Below are 23,461 nucleotides of genomic sequence, written 5' to 3'. Positions count from 1 at the left end.
CTTTATTCCTATACTTGAAATGAGATTGATTTGGTTGCAAATGTTCAAATTCACTTAAAAGTAGGCTTTTAAAAGATTTAATATCTCTTGGCTGGTACAATCTCGCCCCTTCTTTTATACATTGTTCTTCAGCTTGCTCTGTTGAAATCCATGAATCATGATCTGTCTGTGCTGATATCCTGAGACAAGTTGTGTCATGTTTAAAGAAACCAACTGGACAATTTTGTATGTTGCAGCTGCTGGAACAGGTTCCTTTGGTATTCACATTTTCAATATGATTTCTAACAATGTCTGTTTTAAGACTGCACCAAGGTTCAGTACTATCAATGGTTATGCAGGAATCATACATTCTTCCCTTATATTTAAAAGGGAAGGAACAGGGTATTGACTGAGTAGTAATACACTCTTTGTATTGACAGACACCTCTCAGATTACCTTCATTATTCAAACAGTTAGTCATTTGGAGTTCTTGACCAACTTTAAGACAATTCTGATTGGTGGTTGTTTGATGAGTTAATCCTAATTTACTCTCAAACTCAAGAGATGAAAAGGTTTGATTTGAAAAGTGAGAAATATACATTTGTTTTCCATTAATTGTAGATTTTCTCCAACCTATAATTTAAGGGAACTGGTAAAATATGTAAATTATGATATTTCAGTTACTTTACTGTATTCAATACTTTCCTAGAATAGCTTTAATATTAGTCCCCACCGCAGAAGATTTGATCCAATCTACCAGGCTATTCACTTCTTCTTGTGTTGTTGGAACAAATAGACTCATTCCGTCTTTTGCACAAAAGGCCTCTCCTAAAGTTAAAGTAGATAAGGACTGTTTGAAATCCAGTTTCAGTGTTTCGGACCATATGCTTAAGAAGATTTAAGATACCTTTCCAGACCCAATTTTAAAACCTGAAAATGTTGGTTTTGATAACTATAGTTACCTGAATGTACATCAGCAAATATATTGTTTCCTCCAACTACATTTCCAACTTTAAGACAAGTTCTACCCAAGCTTGGAACCCAGGTGTATCCCGAAGGACAGTTTGGTCCAACTGTACAAAAATACTAAAAAAAAAAAAATTTGTTTTCTTTTATTCTAGATTAGATACAGGTAAATGGTATTGGTGTTCACAAATGCTTAGTTAAATTTATAAATGGGCAATGGCGCACACTGTGAGCGCATTAAAAATTTAAGGTTGACAGATCTTAGATAATAGTAGGGCTGGGCGCGTTAACGGTGGAACGATCGTTCTTTCCCGAGAACGAACGGAACGATCAAGAACGATCGCATCGTTCCAAAAAAAAACCGAACGCTTAGAACGCATTCTTAAAAATATTGGAATGATTAGTAAAAGAACGGAACGGAAATTGCTTGAAAAGAACGGTTAAAATCGTTAAGGGGTTCTTATTATCAAGAACTTGTTCTAAGTTGGGAACGCATTTTGAATCAGGAATGTGTTCTAAATCATCTAGAAATAGTTAAAGATTTTTTATTTAATCACCTATTGTAATTTTTTTACTTTTTAACCAACTCTTTTCTATAAAACTTTTGTCTTTGATGTAATTGTTCGTTACTAAGAATGGAACGGTGGATGGAAACGTTCTTAATTAAGAACAGAACAAGAGGGACGCAACCGTTCTTCAAATAAGAACGCCAAGAACGGAACGGAACGGGAAGACCGTTCTTCTACTCAGAACGGAACGGAACGGTACGGAACAAGAACGGAACGATAATAAAAAGAGGAACGAGAACGGAACGATTTAGCTGAAGGCCCTCGTTCTAGAACGGAACGGAACGATTTAAAAAAAGTCTGAACGTGCCCAGCCCTAGATAATAGGATATAATTGCTGCTAAAGTTTTATATGCTTTTGAAAAAGACTGAAATATTTGTTATCATGTCACATAAAGTTTAACTCATTTATAAGAAGACATTAGAAAAATTTATAAAATGTTGCCTAATTCTTGAATTTGAATTTAAAGCTGACTTGTATTTTCCCAAGCTGTCAAATTTTTCTGCTCGCAGCTTTACAGGGATAATCAAAATGTCTGTTTTGAAAGTTAAAGTTAATGTAACTAATTAAAATTTTCTAAAATTATTTTTTGTAAAAATAAATAAATAGCCCTGAAATATGTGATACATGTTATCAAATAGTTTCATATAGTTGGGCACTAAAACCCCAGTAAAAATCAGTTAAAAAAAATTCCAACATCCTCTTATATTAGAATTCAACTGTAATAATTTCTATAAGTAGTCATTCTTAGACCTTAATGCTAAATTTTTCAGCATGTGTTACCCTATTTTTTTCAGTACAAGAGACAATTTTAGGTTTGAAGTCATTCTTATTGTCTGCAATTATACAATCTCCCTCATCTATATTATCTTCAAAACTAAGTTCAGTGTCTTCTAGTTTTCTACCATCAGTCTTTACCCATACTCCATTGATTCTTGTCACTCCAATCCAATATGATCCAATATCTTGCTCTTCAGCATAAACACTAAAGATAATTTTGAATGTGTAAATTGAACTGTTAAATGATACATATTTAAACAATTTCTCCTTCAACTGTTTCACAGATAGTAAAATATAAGATTATTATCAATTTGATCTACCCAAATTAAAAAAAGTGATGATAATTAAAAATTATTTCATTGAAATTAACTGACCTCAGAATAGTGTTTTGGTAAATATCAACAGGGGGCGGAACCAATCCAAATGTTAGTGAACAAGAACTTTGAGCTTCAAGAAATAATAAAGCTGTATCATTATATTTTAAACACAGATCACCCAAGCCAAGGTTCTCTGTATCTTTTGGGCAACCTGAATCTTGAAAGCCTCCTTTAGGGATTTGGTCCCTGAAATATTGGAAATAGTCGAAGCTGATAAAGTAGAACATTACATCACCCCCTTCCTTCATCCCCCTCCCAATCCCAACCTCCCATGGTCTAATCAGGTCTGGTTTAGAATAAATTGTTTTTAAGTAAGACATTAAAATCGTTCATTGGCATGCAATAAAGTACATCCTTGAAATTAATTAGTTTCTTTAGATGTAACTTCCAGACATTTCCACTATAAATTTCTTTTTTAAAAATTCTAAAATTAAGACTTAGCCTTAGCTTTGTCTTTTAAACCTTGCAGAACACACTTAAATTGGTGTCTAAAGATGAGAACTTAAGCTGTGACTTAGAATGTAAACTGACTCCAGGAGAAAACTAATGACATCCAACACATAATTAGGTTTTCCAACGAAGTTTTCATTAAACAAAATTCGTAAAAATGAACAAAGAAATTTGTTCAGTTTCTTTCAAAATTTTCGCGAAATTTGATGTACTTTTGATGAAATTCTGGCCTCATTTTTGCAAAAACTTTGACCATTGTCGTGAAACTTTTGATTAACTTTTGTTTGATAAAAATTGAATTGTTTTTCCCTTTTGCATCACCAGACAGAGTGTTGGGGGGTGGGGGGGGGGCATCACCAGACAGAGTGCTTGGTGATGCCCCCCCCCGAACCCCAAGAGTATATGTTTTTTTATGTTTTTAATAGATAAGGAACAACTAGCAAATAATCTCAGGAAAAAAATAATTCCTTAAAATTTAATTAGTATAAAATCGTATTTATGAAAACTGATCAAATAAATTGTTATTTTCAGCATTTTTTTACATCTAGTAAGGGTATCCTGTTCGTGTTTAGTGTTGAATATCAAATATACAGGATAGGGCATAAAGGATGAGACTTTAAAGACAACCTAAAATTGTTTAACCCTTTCACGGCTGGGTGGGAGTGTTTCCTCCCCCCCCCCTCCCACTGTAGTTTTTTTTTTAAACTTAAAAACAGCTTGCATTAGAATGCTGAAACTTCTTTACTTTTTTAACATGATATTTGTGAACAAATTTGGATTTTTTTTTAATGCATATGGTAGGGTTGAGGACAGTCAAACTGGTGTTGGTGTTTCAAAAAAAATAGAAATGCTTATTAACTTTTAAAAAATTAAGCTACATGGCAAGAATTTTGAAAAGCCCTTGAAAATTGTAAAAACATGTGTAACATGTTAATATTTTTCAAAATTGAAGATAATTATTTTTGAACATTTTTCTTACATACTTTTTGAACTTATTTGAAATCCTTCCTTGCACCCCATAACCATCAAAGTTTGAGGTCTTATTTTTTTATGAGCAGGCCTTAAAAAGTTTGACTAAGGATATGTATCACACTCCCCTATCTCAATTCCTCAAAACTTAGTATCATTAATTAATACTATACCATTTTATTAGTTGAATGTTGCATAATGAGCTAGATATTGGAGTTCTATGGCATGCAATTGAATATTCACCAAGCCAGTACACAACCTAGATAACAAGCTAAATTCATTCATTTAAATAGATCTTGATATTTGTCAATGGAAATGTCAACTCAATTAACTCTTTTATCAGAATGAATATTTCTTTATTCAATTTTAGTTGTATCAAATGTAGACCTTAAACTTTTATATGAAATATTTATCCCCCCCCCCCCCATAGCTACAACTTTCAACTAGACTAACTACAAGTCCTAACATGTACATGAAAAGTAGAAACATATATTATACCTCCATACGTGATACATAGACTTTAATGAGTTTTCCCAAACCAGGTAAAGCTTTTGTCACACAAATATTTCCTAATTATTAGAGCATATTTAAAATTATCAGGGAAGTGTGTTTGCTTTTATATTTTTCTTGAGTTAATTTTATGATTTATGTTGAAAAATTTTATTTTCTATAAAATAGTCAACTATCTCAAGAATCCAGCATTGACCAGGGTACGTATGGTTACTCCTGCTGTTTACCCTCACTTGGTTGTAAATTGAAATTTTATCTACCCTTAAAATATGGAACCACTCAACAAAGAATATCAAAACAAAGTCAAGAAAATACCCGTGTTTCTCTTGAATTCCCTGATAAAAATGTGAGACAAATCAGTAAAGGGGTTCATAATTTATGATTGGACATCAAAACAACAAATAAAGATTATAACTTATATTATACTGAAGGAGGAGTTATTAAACCTTATTACCAATGCATTTTGTTGGATTAAAGTCATATGTTGGATTAGTCTTGTATAAAGTTGAAACTTCTTCAAGATTCAAGTTTATTATATTTTTGGTTGAAATGTGAACATCCGTTATATTTTCAGCTTCCAAACTGGTTTTCAAGTGATGAGAATTATTCACATAAACCTAAAGCAAGCATATTTTAACTTATGCTTGTTAACACTTTTTTTAAAAGTGCAAGTTTAATGATTTAAACTTTTAATTCAGAAAAGAATATATCAAATGGTGAACAATTTTGTCCAGTTAAAATAGAATTGGTGATTTTGAAACTATCCCTCATATGGCCTTCGAGTTTATATTTATTTGAATGATTAATAGAGCTTAAGCTATCGTTTCATGAATGTATCTTACTTCATAATATCCATCAGGGCAAGTAATATACACATCCAACATATCTTTCTGACTGAATTCCATTGAACTTGTAACATTTTTTCGACTATTTAAATTTTCAAAGTTGATCTTTAAAGTTTTCTGTTCCAATTTAAACGTCAGTGAAGAGGATCCATTGCAAGATAAAAAGTCAACATCTATCTCTAACACAAAAGTGTTTATGGAAAAATTATTAAGATAAGAATTCAGTGATTTCATTCAATGTGAGGGTTAATGAAGTCTTATGAACAAAAAAATCTTGGATCAGGTCTGATCACATCTAGGGTCATTTTTGAAATGACTGTTAAACGATTGTGTTTTGCTTCGTTTTTCAATCGTTTTCAAAAACGATCATTTCGTTTTCAGAAAAAAACTATTTTTAAAAAAACGGCCTTCTTGTTTAAAACTTTTAGAAGACAAATAAAAATCGTTTTTGAAAACGATTGTTTTTATGAAAACGATTTGTGACCGTTTTTTTAAAAACAATCGCTTTTAAAAAAATGTTTTTTGACAATTATGTTAACGATAGTTACCAAAGAGTTGTCGTTAATGAAGGGTTGTCATTAAAGATCTCTTACGAAGGGTTGTTGTTAACGATCGTTAACAAAGGGTTGTTGTTAACTATCGTTAACAAAACGACAAACGTATTAAAAACGGTCAATTTTTGAAAAACGATCGTTTTTGAAAAAAAATGACACTCAAATTTATTGAATGTCGTCTTACAAGAAGTGAAAGAGTTGTGGGGGATCTAAAACTTCTTGATATTTTCTTTAAAACTACTCAATAATAAGTACAGATACCCTTCAGGTCGATTTATCTCTTCGTTAACGATTGTTAACGAAGGGTAGTTTTAAAAAAACGATCGTTTTGAAAAACAATCGTTTTCAAAAACGATCATTTTTCAAAGCCATCGTTTTAAAAACGACCATTTTCAAAAAACAAACTTTTTAAAAAAACAATAGTTTTAAAAAACGATTATTTTTCAAAAAAAGAAAACGTTAACATCCCTAATCACATCAAGCTTTTCCTGAAACTCAGATCCAAATCTGAATTTGAATCCTAAGTACTAACTAAAGCAGTAAACTCATCTGTTTCTCAATTTTATTCATATTCATATTTTCAGGGTTAGATTTCATCTTTAATGTTTGAAACTACAACATCTTCTATTTTAATTTTTAACTTTATTGCCATAACATTGTTTTTATATTAAATTTGGGGTCACAAAACTTTATTTAAATCTAAAACTTGAAAACATACTTGCTTCATTACCATCCCCTATAGTTGAGTAATACCCTGTGAATCTAATACCACCTCTTGGACATATATTTCCCTTCAGTTTAACAGTTTGATCCTCGTCAAGTATTGGAGTGTCTTCAACAAAAAGTATTTTTTTTAAGAATTTATGTATGAAGGTAATTATAGAGAGGACTTTTTAGCTACTCTATAAATAATTTCCTCTAAACTAATTTTGATAAAAAATCTATTTATATATTATCAAAAAAAAAATTTATATAACAAAAAAAAATATACCCCTTAGACTTTAAAGCTTTTATAAGGGAAAAGGAATTGCTTTTTTAACCAATTAATTGATCAGAATTTTCAAAACAATATTATGGTAACTTTCTAAAATGATAATAAAGTAATCCATTTCTTACATGCAGTGCTGAGGGGTCCTTCTGAAAATAATTCATGGGATAAAAGCTGGGTCGCAATTGTTCCCCTTAATTCTAGATTCATCTCTACTATAGGAGTTGACCTTTCTATTCTAATCTTGATTCTGAAATCACAATATACACACTTAAAACAATTTCATTTCAATGATTTTTATACTCAACAAAAGCAATAGAATCTTTAGTTCTGTCCAAATTGTAATCAAAACTCTTTGTTGTTGATGACTGACAGATAGTATAACATTGTAAAACAATGCAGCCCATATTGTGTGATAACTAAATAAAGGGTTTTATTACCTGTCTGTTACAATAGGATTAGGCAATAATTTAAACACTGATATTTTCTTATTTGCATCTAAGGATAAAGGAAGAAAAGAAATATCTTCTAAAGTAGAAGAGGTTTTTAGAACAAATTTTTCAATCTCCTGATTGTTGAGAATAAAGTGAACAGAATCAATTATTGCCATCTGATCAAATACAATTTCAAACCAACTCTGAAAGGACCCTCTGAAACACATGCTTAATCTCACAGTTTTCCTTTGTGGAACCGATATAAATGATTTCTACTTTCTAGCTAAATAAGATTTCCTTTTTTAGTGCTTTTTGGTGGAATCTCACAAATTAGCATAAGGCATGAATTGATTTAGTAACAATAAATACATATTACATGAACTGAAGGCATATGATTGCATTGCTTATCCCAAAACCTCAAGTGTTATTAGGCAAAAGGCTTGATTCTTAATTTTTTCTTAAATCGTAATTATGTCGACATTTGATGTAGCTGCAAAAAAGAAGAAGCTCAGTAATGGTCTCTTTTAGTTTAAAAACATTGAAGGAAATAGTTGACTTACTTTGTGCATTGAATTGTCAAGGGTATTCCTGGATATATATCAGGAATAGAATTGGTTTTATCTACGCTCTCAACTTCATCTCCTATGATCTTGTATTTAAGTCCTCCATCTTTAAACAAGTTTAAGTTTCCTTGTTTTCCATCTAAACAGGATCAACAGAAAATATGACAAAATGATGAATATGAAAGCGCAACAATAAAATTACCAATGGGTTTTTCACAAATTCCTCTTGCTTGTGCATTCTTGCCTACTTTAAGCTTCCCATTGGAGAGAAATAAAACAGTATCCTTGCCTAAACATTTTAATATAAAAGTCTTGTTATATTAAAACTTAAAAAGATCAAATTTGACACAAAAAAATTCAAGACAACAAGATAATTAAAAATGAAGACAAATATGTGGTTTCTCTGCTAAAGGGAATTGCACATTTCTTGCCTCAGAAATAATGAATGAGACACTTTTCAAGCCAGAAAGACAACATGTTGCTCCTAATTCTTGATAATGTTAATGTTTCAAGGATACGGTTGTGAAGTTTTACGCTCTTTCAATTCTTTGAATATTTATGTTTAATATAATGATTTTCATATCATTAACAATATAAAATGTAAGCTTTGAGCATACCAAATTTAAAGTCTTGAACAGGATCCTCATCTTGTGTAAAATCATCCAATTCACCAGATGAGTCTATGAAGTAAATCAGACTTTTTATCAATTTTTCTTTATAATAGTGCAAAGAGTATAAGTTTATAAGCAGTATATAAGCATGTTTTCTATGACAAAAACCAAAAAAGTATAAAAACTTTTCAAAAGCTAACAAATCCAAGACAAGATTTATTATTCTCATTAACCTCATTAACCTCACTAACTTCATTAACTTCATTGACCTTATTAACCACATTAACCTCATTAACCTCATTAACTTCATTAACCTTATTAACCACATTAACCTTATTAACCACATTAACCTCATTAACCTTATTAACGCCTGCACTTCAAGGCCTGGGTCAAGTAGGTCGTTGATGAAAGAGTTTATATTTTTTGATAAATTTTTTCTATGTGAACAAAGAATATAATAGTTAAATTAAAGGGGGGGGGGTGTGCAATTCATCACTTTGGGACACCAAATTTTTGGCCCTAAAAATGTTGTCAGTTTTAGAGAGCTCTCAATTTGGTCTGTAAATACTAATCTAATAGCACCCTGTATAGTGTAGATATATATGTAATTTGTATGCTTACAATATGATGGATAGAAACCAGGTTCCCTTGTCAAGTCAAGAAATTCCAATTCATCATTAGTATGTTTTTCTTTTACTCCTATGTAATATTCTTCCTCAATTCTAGATAGAAAATTATATAAATAACCACCTAATACTTAAAAAGGCTAAAGTCAAATCCTCATAAGATGAAGTAATTATGGGGTGTTAAACTACCCTTTCTTAAATCTTTTTTAACTATTTTTTTCTAGATTTTTTATTAAACAAATTTATTTATATATGTATTTAATGCAGAATGCAGATAATCATTTTCCAATTTTCTTGTTTTCTGGCTGTAATGAGCACTTCTCTTTGTCAGCTGCATTGAGTTACATGTATCAGTGTATGCAGTAATTTAGAAAGAAATTTAAAAGACATCCTAGCCTTAACCCTATTCCTGCTGGGGTCGAGGGGTCAATTTGACCCCCTGACCCCCCCCCCCCTTAGTTGTATTTACACCTAGCCCTCCTCTTAGGTCTAAAACCGGCTTTTATACTAACTGCCTGAGTCCTCAAGCACACTACCTGTATGAATACTTTTTCCTGTAACAAACTAATCTTTTATTTGAATCACTTTCTGTTTTTTAGGGTTTGATAATTTTTAGATTTTAGGAAAGCCTATGACACGAATTGCACAAGTTTTGCAAAGAAATTTTTGCAATTTTTTTGCATAGAACTTGTCAAAATAAATAACCCTCTAAGCATGCTGACCCATCCCTTAAAAACTTGGGGAGTGTGTCTTTTAATCAGCTGCAGAACAGGACTCTTCCTGAAAGGCCTCCTATCACTAAGGTGAGTGGGTGTGAAGCTGGATTAGAATTAGACATTTACATATTGGCTCTTTGTTAAATTTCCTTCTTTTTATTTTTCTTCTTTACTCTTGTAGATTCCTATTTCTTGTCTTAGTAGATACTGTATCAGTAAGATATGAAGTTAACTAATCGTATCCGCTAATGTTGTGGAACCACTAGCAGAACCCCGGAAATAGAGGATTCTGAGAATGGAGATGCCACTCATTGTGGAACAGCTCTTAAAAGATCTATTGTAGATAACAATGAGGATAACATTGAGGATAACAATGATGACAACAATAATGATAACCATGATGATAACAATAATGACAACAATGATGATAACAATGAAGATAATAATGATGATAACAATAATGATGACAATGATGATACAATGCTAATAACAATGATGATTACAATGATGATAACAACCAGGATAACAATGAGTAATGGAAGAAGCTACTCGGTCAGATCCTGAACTGTAGCAATTGAATATCTAAAGGAACTTATTAAACATGAATAAACGTTACAGTTGTATTTAATAAATAAACTATGAAACTGATCAATCCCAATTCATAGATACTCTGAGAGATATGTTCAAGAGGTTAATAAAGGGATTGATACTAAAACAAGAGTATGGGGATCTATAGTGAAATATTTGCATATAGGCCCCAAACCATGGGAGAAATTGATGTATCTCAAAGCTCCTTAGGATTTTCATCTGGCTTTTGTTCCAGTTATTGGTTTCTCGTATAACAAGCCAGATGTAAATTGCACCCATGGTTGTAGGGCTTATGTAAATATTTCACTCTAAATCCCCATACCTTTATTTTAATAACAATCCCTTTATCTACCCTTACTGTCCCTGTCTCTCAGAGTATAAATCAATTGGGATTAATCAGTTTCATATTTTATTTATTAAATAAATCTATTCCTTTATTCAGGTTTAATAAGTTCCTTCAGATACCCTTCATATCTGTCTGAGTGTCTTCTTCTATTGCGCTTTGTAATCATCATTTCCATCCTTATGGTCGTCATCATGGATGTCATCATGGTCGTCATTATGGTCATCATTATGGTGATCTTCATGGTTATCATCATAATTATCATCCTGTTCTATTTAGGTCCTTCTGAAGGTTGAGAGAACCATCGTTCAGCTATAGAGAGCATACTAGTTCTCTGTCTATCCAGGATGGGCCTGAGTACATTCAATTCTTTCTGGGCTTGTGATGTGTCTCTACTAGGCCTAACTTTGATCCCCGAATAATCTTCAACTAATCTTTTTCAAGTACAGTAGCACTCCGTCTAGTCCTCAGGTACTGTTGATAAACAGTCCTAAAAGCTTCTCTTTTGTCAAGACCATTACTCAGCTGCTCTTGGTCTGGATTCCTACAAGCAGCTCCTCTAGGTTCAAACCCCTCATCCAGTTGCCCTGGTTTGTGAATTTAGGATTCAGCTATCTCATCTGGATGCTCCAAGTCCGAGTTTATCTGAGTAGCTGCCTTAGCTTCATCTATCTGTTCTGGGTCAGGAACTCTGAACTCAAATATCTCATTTGGATGTTCACAGTCTGGGTTTATCTGAGCAGCTGCCTCATCTTCATCTAATTGCTCCAATACTTCATTACATTGTTCTGGAGTATATGGTTTACCTGAGCAGTTGCCTAAACTCCAATATATCCTCTAGGGCCATATCTGGACTAGGATTCCTGAGTTTTGAAGATCCAGAAGAGGAGATATCATCTTTCAACCAGGGAAGAAGTACTTCCACACGGACTGTAGCTGGTCCACATAAACTTCCATATCACCAGATGATACATTGACTGCTTGAAATACCAATATTGAAAATGTATAACTTATAGAACATAATCAGCAGATTATGTTACAATAAGATTGTGTTTAATTATCATCATGATAATAACTAAATAAAAAAGTGTTGCCCTTAGGCTGTAAAAGGTTTCGCCTTTGATTAATAACTATGATCTTTAATAATAAAGACCATTACTGAAAATTGATATTCCATTTTACATAATTTACAATTACAATATAATCAAATAGATTATGCTTGATTATCTTAGAACTATTAATAAAGATAATGATGTTAGCTTCAAAGAAAAGTTTTGTTAAAGGTTTTTCTATTGATTAATAACTATGAGCATTTATCATAAGAGAAAGACTATTACTGAAAATTGATATTACATTATACATAATGAACAATGACAATATAATGTATTGAAATAAATTATTCTTGATTATCTTTTAACAATAAATACAGATAATGATGTTAGGCTTAGGCTCAGCTTTTAATAAAAAGTTTTATAATAAAGGAAGAAAAGACTATTACTGAAAATTGATATTACCTTACACATAAAAACAATGGGAGTATATTTCATTAATTATGCTTGGTTTGATAGGCTTCAACATGAAGAAATAGGAAGTAAATGTATATGTAAATGAATAATCATTTCTTACTTGAAAATATCTTGTATCATTTCCATATCTCCAACTTTTCTAGGAGCCCATAATGAAGCCCCTTGCTGGTTGCATTTTGCCTCGTGATGCCAAAACCAGTCAACATCTCTGTTCTTATAGCAGCTTGAACCATATCTTTCAAATCCTTCCTCACATTCTATAAAGCAGATTGTATTACAGATATTAAATGCTGTAAGGTTCCTGAGAGAGTTTCAAATTTTGTTTAAAATAACAATTTAAGTAAGTTTTATTTTATAAATGATAAAAGATAATCTTGAAGTCCAAATTTTATTAAAGGGACCGTTCACTTATTTGGGTAATTTCAGGTTAAACTAAACAGCCTATTTGCTCTTGATTGGTAATAGTCTTACTTTCCAAAGACAACTGTGGCCGGAAAAAAAGCCCATTTTCGTTTAGAATTCGAGCGCAAAGGGATGGTCCCTCTCTATAGACACTATTTGATGCTTTTTTCAGTAACAGCAGCCCAATAACATTTAAATCTATTATATTTTAATTCATTATGTGTTCGTTATTATGTACTAAAATATGAAAACTTTATATATTTGAGTTAGCAAGAAATTTACGTTTTTCGTATTAAAACATGTAAAATGTGTATACAAAGACGACGTTTCTACGACAATCAATTAATCATTATGCGTATTTTGGTTCGTAGATTTTGTAGATTTTGTTCCCGTATATGCACAACTTTTCATTTTTCATGCCGCATTCAATTCAGCTTTTTACACAGGCAATACACAATTTTAAATGCGATTAAATAGTGCTATTTTAGAAATAGAAAGTTAAAAAACAAAAAAATAAAAAAATAATGACATTAACAGTTAACGATTAGATACTACAGTTTAATTTTATATTCGAAATTTATTTTGATTCACTACATAATGGAAAAAACATTAAATAGTGTCTATAGAGAAGGACCGTCTCTTTGCGCTCGAATTCTGAGCGAAAAATCGGCTTTTTCTCCGGCCGCAGTTGTCTTTGAAAAGTAAGACTATTACCATAAATCAGCGAATAGGCTGTTTAGTTTACCCTGAAATTACCCAAATAAGTGAACGGTCCCTTTAAAGGAGTTTTTACAGGAAACTATAATCTGAACGCATTGTGATAAACAAGATATTATACAAATTTTGAATTTTGAAAAGTGATTTAGGAAAATATTTTGTGGCTTGAAATACAACAATTTTGAAACTAATAAAAAAGTAGAGAATATTAACTCCAATTAATGTTTTTTGGTAAATTGTGGGAACTATATTGGCAAATCATATTAGATTGCACTTCATTCAGTTCAGTGCCTTTTTCTGAAGCTTGTGGCACTCATATTTTCAGAAAACTAAATAAACCAATATCAATCCACATTTTTTAGTAAATAACTGCACTTACTTGCCAAATAGACAGAATGTCTATGAACACCTCCACAGTAACTATTTGTATCAGATTCACAAGTTATATTGCATTGAGCAGATGGAACTAGAGAACCAGACATAAAAAGTTGATAATATGAATCATCTGAGTGACAGTAGCAATCTGTTTCTTGTAAAAGTACAAATCTTTTGGATTGTTTATTGCAGAGCACTAAACAGTCAAGAGGAGAAGAAGTTTGACTAAGCTCTGGGATAAGATCAGAACTGCTGAATAATAAGAAGCATCCAATATAGACAGGACGGTCCACTGTAATCTCGAGCGGTGATATCAGAATTAAACCACGTTCCTTGGTTTCAGCTTTGATGGATATAGGCATTGGTAGATTACTTGTTGTTAAGTTTAAGATAGGAATTACGAGAGGATGACTCTCAGATTTGAGGGAAAGATTGATTTTTAAACTGCTTTCTGTTTTACCAACTTTTCCAACTATTAAAAGTGCATCCTCAACTGTATCACCTAATTGTGAGGATGCAAACCTGTAAAATATAAAAATAAAATGTGTTCTTATTCAGATTTGCATTGTGAGGGTGCACCAAGGTATTTTGAAAATGGCCTTGTAATTCATTTTAGGGGTATATCTGGCATTAAGTTGTGCCATATTTGCCATTTGTCTATATTTCTTTTCACGTGAAAATACTTACTATTTAGTAATAGGATATTGTTATTGGCTTAAATTAATGATGTTATTTACTCTTTATTAATTTTATAATGTAATGGTTTCATGATAATCTTCTACATGATTCTAACCATAATTGGGCATTAAGAACAGAGTTTTCAATTTTCAGCCAGAAATTTTATTGCGCAGAAATTTTGACTACCGGAAAACAGAATTCTGGTGATTTTCGGTCACTGAAATTTCCGCTGGAAGCTGCAAATTCTGAAGAAAAAAACTCCTTTGAAAGAAATTTCTGGAGGAAATGTTTTCCAAAATTTCCCCCTTCCAGTAAAAATTTAAATAAATTTTTTTCAAAGGAATTGAGTCTTTGGAATAAAATCAAATATTTAAACCTCAATATCTTTAGAACCCGATGTTGTAAACCTTTGATATTTCAAACTCAGATTATTTGATCTAACAGAATTCATAGTTTGAAATATCTAAGATCTAAAACATGTGGTTCCAAAGACATAGTGATTAGAAAATCAGAGTTTGTGGCATAGACTCAATTCCTTTATTGTTTAGATGGATTAAAAAAATCGTAGAATTAACTGCATGTTTTTGCCCTTACAAGTTATGGCTGTTCTAAGGTTCAGACTTAAATCCAAAGAAAGAAAATATTGTTGATAACATGTATGTATGATAAATTTGTCATCCATGTATCTTGGAAAAAAATGGTTTACTCGTACTGGAAAGCCAGAAAAATCATTTTAGCCGGAAACATTCTGCTGAAAGTTCCACCGGAAAAGGCTTTCTACCCTTTTCCACCCCCCAAAAAATTATTCGATGGATAGCTCTAGTATAAAGAGCAATATTTATATTCTTAATAAATATTACCATGAGTCAATCAAACAATGCCTGTATTGAAACAATGAAATAGTTTTACATCTGTCAGAAAACAATAATATTGAATCAGAAATGGTTCTCATTTAATAATCAAACATGTACAAACCTTATCCAGGCTTTTAGATATGCCTTCGGCTTAAAAGTGTTTACATATTCAGAGGTAAGACCTAAATCTGGAAGATTTAAGGTTAGGCTTAATACAAAAGAAGAATTGGTATACGCATTACGAGCTGCATATTCTGATCTGCGACCATCAACTTGACCTCCAAGTCCCAACAAATCTAAAATTAAAGTAGGTCAAATTATCACTAAAGTTAGAAAATAGCTGAGCGGTATTCTAACCCTTTTGCTCCTTTAGCTCATCATAAAGTTATGAACATTGAAATAAAACCCATTTAAACCCAATTAAATATTGATGTTCTTAACTTTTTATAATGTGTGTATGATTTATATAGTTCATTAATCTATTTTTTCAAAGTTTACAAATGTTTATATAAGTTTTCTTTTGTTGTTGAATCTTAAAATGGAAGTTTCCTTCATACTTTGTCTTTGTTCTGCTAAAAATTTGCGAATCATCATGGTTTTATTGTTCGACCGCATTATTACAAATGAACTGACATTTAGAAATCAAAACAAATTGATTTTATTCATAATTTATTTTATGTGAGTTATGCCCCACCTTTTTAAGTTAATTTGTGATGTGGGATTCATTTTATGTTAAAATATCAAGAGATTGAAAATTTGAGTGTCAAGTTTTATAAAATTTTACCTCTTTTCTTTTCGCATGTAAAAAAAATTGGGTCTTCACAAGGTCTGTCATTAATCCTATCCCTAAAATATGATCATTCATACACTTTAGGACATAGACACAAACAGTTAGAATTAAAATACATATAAAACAGCTATAGATGAACCCACCTGTCTGTATTGAAGTAAACACAATCTTCAGATATTTGGTTACTTGGCTCGTTTTCGTTCCATGGAAACTCTCTAGGAGTATAAGGTAGTACGGGAGAATTGAAACTAGGATAGGTTTCCCAGTAGAAGCTCTTTATGCCCTGTCCATTTATCATTTCTCTTTTTCCAGCAGTCCAGAAATGTTCTTTATTTCCATTAAATCTTGCTTCGTCTGTATCCTCAATAATCAGTAAGCTTGAAGATCCTCTCTTAAAGCATTCCTCTTGAGCAACGCTTCTATTCTGTTTTTCTGTAGAATCATATCTGATACATTTTTTTTCCATGTAGTCTTCCCATCCTTTGGGACATGCTAAATAATTTTGGAGTTAATAAAATAAGTTTTCTTTTTAAAAGGAACGAGTTATAAAATAATAAAGGTAACTTTGTTTTTGAATAAATGAACAAAGACAACATTATTACTTTCTAAATATTTACAGAAAAAGTTTGACAACTTTAAAAAGAGCAGCAAACTTTTAAACACAGATTTTCCTTTAATTATGATAACAGTAAAAAGTTGAGGTTTAAAATGAAGCCAAACCTTTACTCTTGGTTATAATAAGTATTAATAAGTATAATGTAGTAAATGCTGTACTCTTAAAAGTTCTTCCCCCAAACTGTACCCGTCCAGGCACAACCTGGAACGGCTATATAATTCAACCAGAACACAACCCACCTGGCTCTAAATGCCACATGAGGACACAAGTATTGATTATCAATCTATCTACCACTCAAGCTCTAAATGCCACACAGGGACACAAGTGTTCCTATAAACCATGCTTTTTCTCTTACTTTGATTGCCACACCAGTGGCCGAATTTAAAGAATTTGAGCGGCGGTTTAAATTTAAGCCAAGCTTAAATATGGTTGGCTCCACTTAATATTGTGTCAAATGTTTCAAGATTTAAGCTGGCGCTTAATTTAAACCGGGTTTTGGCAGATTTAAACCGCGGCTCAAATTCTTTAAATTCCATCTCGGGACACAAGCGTTGCTATCATACAAGATATTAATCTAGTTCTAAATGCCCCACGAGGACACAAGTTTTGCTATCATACACGCAATTAATCGAGCTCTAAATGCCCCACAAGGACACAAGCATAGCTATTATACAAACTATTAATTGAGCTCTACCTGCCCTATAAGGACACAAGATTAGTTATCATACAAGCTATTAATCAAGCTCTAAATGTCACACAAGGACACAAGCATTGGCTATCTAACAAGCCGTTAATAGATCTTTACCCTATAACAAGGTACGATCTAAGCCCGACTTATTTCGATGGGTTAAACTGCTCTAAGTGGAGTTCTGATTCTAACTGACTCTATTTCAGGTTTATATGTTACAAGTTAAAGTTAATCGGCATAATTACAATTCAAACCTTGTTATCTATATCACATGATTAAGGTAGTCATGTCAAGTATTACAGCTAGGGTTGTTAATTGTTTTTAAAACAATAGTTAAACGTTTGTTCTTTGTTTCGTTTTTCAGTCGCTTTCAAAAACGATAGTTTTGTTTTTGAATTTTTAGAAAACGAATAAGATCATTTTTGGAAACCATCGTTTTTATAAAATGATTTGCGACCAATTTTTTTACAATTGTTTTTAAAAAAACTATAGTTTTCTGTAAAAAAATTTTATTGACAATTATGTTAACAATCGTTAACAAAGGGTCGTTGTTAATGATCGTTAAAGAAGGGTTGTTGTTAACAATCATTAACGGAATGACGCACTTTATAAAAACTGTCGTTTTTGGAAAAAAAATTACTTGCAACTTTATTAAATATTGTCTTAAATGAATTTAAAGAGTTGTGGGGGAGCTAAAACTTCTTGATATTTTCTTAAAAACTACTCAATGATAAGTAAAAAACGATCGTTTACAAAAACAGTCGTTTTGTTTTCGATTTTTCGTCGTCGTTTTCATGACAATACAATCGTTTAAAAAAAAAACGGTTACATCCCTTATTACAGCATAGTTAATAGGCAAATTTAAGATGTGCCTTTTTTTGGGATTAGCGAAGATAGATATAACGTTGTTAAGCTATTTCCGCACATATTTATAAGTTGAATGTACATGTTAAAAAGGGTTTAAGCTAATCATGCTACGTATTCACTTAAAACGCTGTTCAAATGAATAATGGGTTTTTATGTAGAAGTTTACAAACATTAATAATTAATACTGTACGACGATGTACTGCAAGTTTACAGAATATCATGTTTACATGATTTCTGCTAAACAGTAACGGAAAAAAAAGATTTTTTTGCTGTTGTCCAAAAATTGCAGCTGACAATAATGTTTTTAATGGCATAAACTGCATCATACAAACAAAATATCTGCGGTACTGTTACCATATTTCAAAATATCTGCAGTACTGTTACCATATTTCAAAATATCTACAGTACTGTTACCATATTTCAAAATATGTGCAGTACTGTTACCATATTTCAAAATATCTGCAGTACTGTTACCATATTTCAAAATATCTGCAGTACTGTTACCATATTTCAAAATATCTACAGTACTGTTACCATATTTCAAAATATCTGCAGTACTTTTACCATATTACAAAATATCTGCAGTACTATTACCATATTTCAAAATATCTGCAGTACTATTACCGTATTACAAAATATCTGCAATACTATTACCATATTTCAAAATATCTGCAGTACTATTACCATATTTCAAAATATCTGCGGTACTGTTCCCATATTTCAAAATATCTGCAGTACTGCTACCATATTTCAAATTATCTGCAGTACTGCTACCATATTTCAAAATATCTGCAGTACTGTTAACATATTTCAAAATATCTGCAGAACTGTTACCATATTTCAAAATATCTGCAGTACTGTTAACATTTTCAAAATATCTGCAGCACTGTTGCCATATTTCCAAATATTACTATATTTCAAAATATCTGCAGTACTGTTACCATATTTCAAAATGTTGCATAAATACCTGGCAGAATTCTGTCAAAATATCTAAGATGTTTTGATCCATCATAATTATCTTGAGACCAGTTCGGGGATTTAGTTAATGGCGGTAAATAGTTGGCTTGAGTATCATCACAATTCAGAACATAAGTTAGAGCAGATCCATTCAACTTTAACACCTGATAGCAAAATTAGCAAAATTTGTAAAATTAATTTCAAAAATTTTTAACAAATGGTCAGTACTCACGACTATTGACTATTGACACTTAGTCCTTCACTTAAATAGCGTGATGTACTACAACAGATTTTTTTCCAACCTTTTCCTGATCATAGCTGAAGATTGTCTAGCTAATAAGGAAATCAATTAATCTCCTGTTCAGCGAAATCACTGACCTTAATTTCCGTGACTTGTTTAGCAACTTGAATTTTAGACGGAGGATAATTACTTATCCTCCCTGAACTAGGGAGGATAATTACTTATCCTCCCTGAAACTAGGGAGGATAATTACTTATCCTCCCTGAAACTAGGGAGGATAATTACTTTTCCTCCATGAAACTAGGAAGGATAATTACTTATCCTTCATGAAACTAGGGAGGATAATTACTTATCCTCCCTGAAACTAGGGAGGATAATTACTTTTCCTCCATGAAACTAGGAAGGATAATTACTTATCCTTCATGAAACTAGGGAGGATAATTACTTATCCTCCATGCTAGGGAGGATAATTACTTATCCTCCATGAAACTAGGGAGGATAATTACTTATCCTCCATGAAACAAGGGAGGATAATTACTTATCCTCCCTGAAACTAGGGAGGATAATTACTCATCCTCCCTGAAACTAGGGAGGATAATTACTTATCCTCCATGTAACTAGGGAGGATAATTACTTATCCTCCATGAAACTAGGGAGGATAATTACTTATCCTCCATGAAACTAGGGAGGACAACTACTTATCCTCCATGAACTAGGGAGGATAATTACTTATCCATCTATGGAGGATATTCACTTTTCCTCCCTGGGGAGGCTAATTTCTTATCCTCCCTAAAGAGATTCATTACTTATCCTCCCTAAAGGGACTAATTACTTAGGGAGGATAATTCCTTATCCTCCCTAGGGAGGATATTTTCCTATCCTTGCTAGAGAGGCTAATTACACATCCTCCCTGTTATTAGCGTTTTATTTATTAATCTATGGTTATTAGGACTTGTTATTTAATCGCAAAGGGTTAGTTACTTCGTTGGACAGGAGATTTAACGATACATTGCTACTTTACCTGCATGGGAGTTTTCATGGGGATAATTGAATTGCGGGAAACTCATTCAGCCTTAAGCCACCTAGACCTTTTAAGAGGCCCTTGGCATAAATGGTTTTTCCTCAATTTAATTATCCTCCCTTAACCTCCCAGTTAACGAGTGATGAATAGTTATCATTTGAGGTGATATATGTCTCTAGTCAAACTAGTCCAGCTCATTAAAAAAATAGACCTTAAATGGTTAAGGTAAAAGTTATGTTTTCTAAAAAGTTAAAAAAAACATTTCGTAAAAATCCATTTTTCAAGGGCTTGTCAAATAAAGGAACTTTAGATCTGTAGCTTGATTAATATAAGTCATACACTATTTTTGATTTTTTGAAACACCAAAAGCTATCATATGAGCCGGGTGTCGGACCCCCCCCCTCCCCACCATCAGGTTAGGGTTAAAAACGTTTAGATTACAAGTATATTTTATAGATAAATTTGCAGGGTAAGTACTTGAGTCTAAGATGAGTATACAGTACAAATATATATTATATAGAATATAAACCTGATGGAAAGGTAAGTGCTTGAGTCTAAGATGAGTATACAATACAATTATATAAATGAATAGAAACCTGATGGAAAGGTAAGTGCTTAAGTCTAAGATGAGTATACAGTACAAGTATATATTATATAGAATATAAACCTGATGGAAAGGTAAGTGCTTAAGTCTAAGATGAGGGTAGAACAAGCATGTATTCCCTAACACTGTAAACATATCACATTGTGAACCTAACAAACATCTTCTAGAGCAATCTTCAACACCTCGGACACGTCTGAGGAGGATCTTCCCACGGTTCGGATATTCTAGAGAAAAAAAAGAAAAAAATTCATCTATTTAACTTTTCTTAGCTTAGTAACATTTTTCCTTGTTAACCTTTTGCCTTTTTCGAGTATGCTTATTCGCATTTAAACATGGATTACATTTTGCCTGGTAACATATTACTTAACCTGAGCTGAGAACTTTAGAATGGGATATCTTAAAATCCCGACTGCTTAATCCGAATATCCAATGTGGACACTTTTAATTTCTTGCTCTTTTTTGGTTAAAAATCAAAAACCAGTTTTTTCAGAATTAGTGAGTCCTTTAAGATTTCCCGGCTTCTGATACGCCACTCTGATTTGTTGAATTTTATACACTTTTTAGGATACAAGTACAGATTAGGTTAGTCTTGAGATTAAGAAAAAGATAGGATCAAGCATTCATCACAATATCCACCATTCTAAAGTTCCTAGGTCTGAAATATTAAGTGGAATCTGCTTCTTTCCAGTCCTGTCATGTTTTTGCGGATTTGGAAACAAGTAATTTTCTTCCACTTTGGAATTATTTCCAAATAATTTGTTCAATGCAACATTTTAGGAAAGTGCTACAAAATGCAGTTGTGTGTGCTGAACTGTTCTAAAATGGAATTTTTACAAGGAAACACTTCATGATTTTGTGCACGCTTCAGAAACAAGAGTTTTAGGAGAAGAGGACATTTTTAACAACAAAATAACATAGTTGTTTTATGATTCTTATTTGATAAAGTTTAATTAACTAACCAATATCGTCTACAAGCAAATCCTCCAAGTTGTTTACGACAGTGATGCCAGCATGTCTAAAGGAAAACATTAGATGTCTAAAGGAGAACATTAGATATGTTTGGATTGTCTTTTTGTTTGTGTCAGTGTATGTGTAAAATGGTTGTACTTTACGATGTACTTTTAAAATGTGGTCTGCATTAATTTGTGTATCTGTTACTAAAGATAATTTTTGTTAAGACTCATACTTAAAGGATTAAATTTGAGTTAAGAACCAATGACTCAAATCAACTTGGGAATATTTGTTTGCTATAGCTGGCCAAAAAGCTGGACTAAATTGGCTGAAAATTTGGAGGAAAGCCATGTTCTTATCTCAGAGAAGGAATTCCGCGTCATAAAATCATAATTTATTACAACGCGTGGTAAACGGCAGCGGGAGTTATATTCAATGAGCACCTACCTACTCCACTTAGGAATACACCTTGGATAAAGTTCTGGAGGATTCCCTGAGGGAATAGAACCATACCCTAGAGTTCCTTCTTCAATATGACGGTATAATGATCTTCTCACCATATCATTATATTTTACAGCTCCAACATTTTCAATGTCATCATCCAGAGTACTAAAATCAAAGTACTATATCTTTGCAACCTAATATAGTAGACTAGATATATGTCAAACAATGCATTCTGGTTCTGTGAATCCCAGATATAAGAATAAATAGCAAGAGTTTTTTTATGATGTCGTATTCCATCATTTTGAAGATCAAATGCTGCGAAAAGACGAGTTCACTATATCAATTGCTGTCCTGCATATTTCAGGGCTATTAATTTACCTTGAATAAAAATAAAAGTAGTTTCTTAAGAATTATCAAAAAAACTTATGACTGTTCAATGATATTTGGATATATTTTCATTAATCATATTCTACCCTTTGCAGCTTCGAACTTCTCAGCAGCTTTCTTTTTGTGCAGACCAATGGTGAAGCATAACAGCAGCAGTCACAATTTTTTGAATAAAAATCAAGACGACATTTCAAGCGCTCTTGCTATTAATTCTTATACAGGGTGTCCCAAAAAACATGGGAATTCGGTGACGAATTCGATATCGTCTTTTCAAATAATTCTTTGATTTAGTGTAGTGATACCTACTGAGAAAGCTGTAATCTGTAAGAGTTTCGTCTGCTATGTTTACATTTTGTTTGTTTATGTTTTGACTGCATACAGTTGTACTTAGTAAAACAAGAAAATTGCAGTATACAAACAGAGTAAACTTGTCTGTCTTCACTGTTCATCTTGCGGAGACATTATAGACACATCTTT

General features: G+C 32.1%; 1 protein-coding gene across 1 annotated transcript in view; it reads right to left on the bottom strand.

Annotated features, from left to right (window-relative positions):
* Positions 1 to 673: 673 nt before the first annotated feature.
* LOC111701724 (uncharacterized) overlaps positions 674 to 23,461 on the bottom strand; it is a 23,647-nt gene continuing 859 nt past the window's right edge. The window contains exons 2-25 of the mRNA XM_023473132.1: positions 22,601 to 22,762; positions 22,162 to 22,217; positions 21,266 to 21,426; positions 19,347 to 19,500; positions 16,352 to 16,700; positions 16,203 to 16,264; positions 15,540 to 15,714; positions 13,891 to 14,408; positions 12,493 to 12,649; positions 9,215 to 9,315; positions 8,600 to 8,662; positions 8,185 to 8,271; positions 7,980 to 8,121; positions 7,426 to 7,635; positions 7,114 to 7,235; positions 6,716 to 6,829; positions 5,441 to 5,622; positions 5,053 to 5,215; positions 4,587 to 4,657; positions 4,262 to 4,347; positions 2,667 to 2,855; positions 2,296 to 2,497; positions 942 to 1,065; positions 674 to 807 (exon numbers count right to left, since the gene is read on the bottom strand). Of these exons, the coding sequence (XP_023328900.1) occupies positions 674 to 807; positions 942 to 1,065; positions 2,296 to 2,497; positions 2,667 to 2,855; positions 4,262 to 4,347; positions 4,587 to 4,657; positions 5,053 to 5,215; positions 5,441 to 5,622; positions 6,716 to 6,829; positions 7,114 to 7,235; positions 7,426 to 7,635; positions 7,980 to 8,121; positions 8,185 to 8,271; positions 8,600 to 8,662; positions 9,215 to 9,315; positions 12,493 to 12,649; positions 13,891 to 14,408; positions 15,540 to 15,714; positions 16,203 to 16,264; positions 16,352 to 16,700; positions 19,347 to 19,500; positions 21,266 to 21,426; positions 22,162 to 22,217; positions 22,601 to 22,762 (3,784 nt within the window). The remainder of the gene's footprint in view (positions 808 to 941; positions 1,066 to 2,295; positions 2,498 to 2,666; positions 2,856 to 4,261; positions 4,348 to 4,586; positions 4,658 to 5,052; positions 5,216 to 5,440; positions 5,623 to 6,715; positions 6,830 to 7,113; positions 7,236 to 7,425; positions 7,636 to 7,979; positions 8,122 to 8,184; positions 8,272 to 8,599; positions 8,663 to 9,214; positions 9,316 to 12,492; positions 12,650 to 13,890; positions 14,409 to 15,539; positions 15,715 to 16,202; positions 16,265 to 16,351; positions 16,701 to 19,346; positions 19,501 to 21,265; positions 21,427 to 22,161; positions 22,218 to 22,600; positions 22,763 to 23,461) is intronic.

Source organism: Eurytemora carolleeae, unplaced genomic scaffold (assembly GCF_000591075.1).
Source record: "Eurytemora carolleeae unplaced genomic scaffold, Eaff_2.0 scaffold459, whole genome shotgun sequence".
Classification (NCBI taxonomy): Eukaryota; Metazoa; Arthropoda; class Copepoda; order Calanoida; family Temoridae; genus Eurytemora; species Eurytemora carolleeae.
This window is presented reverse-complemented; position numbering and strand designations above follow the sequence as displayed.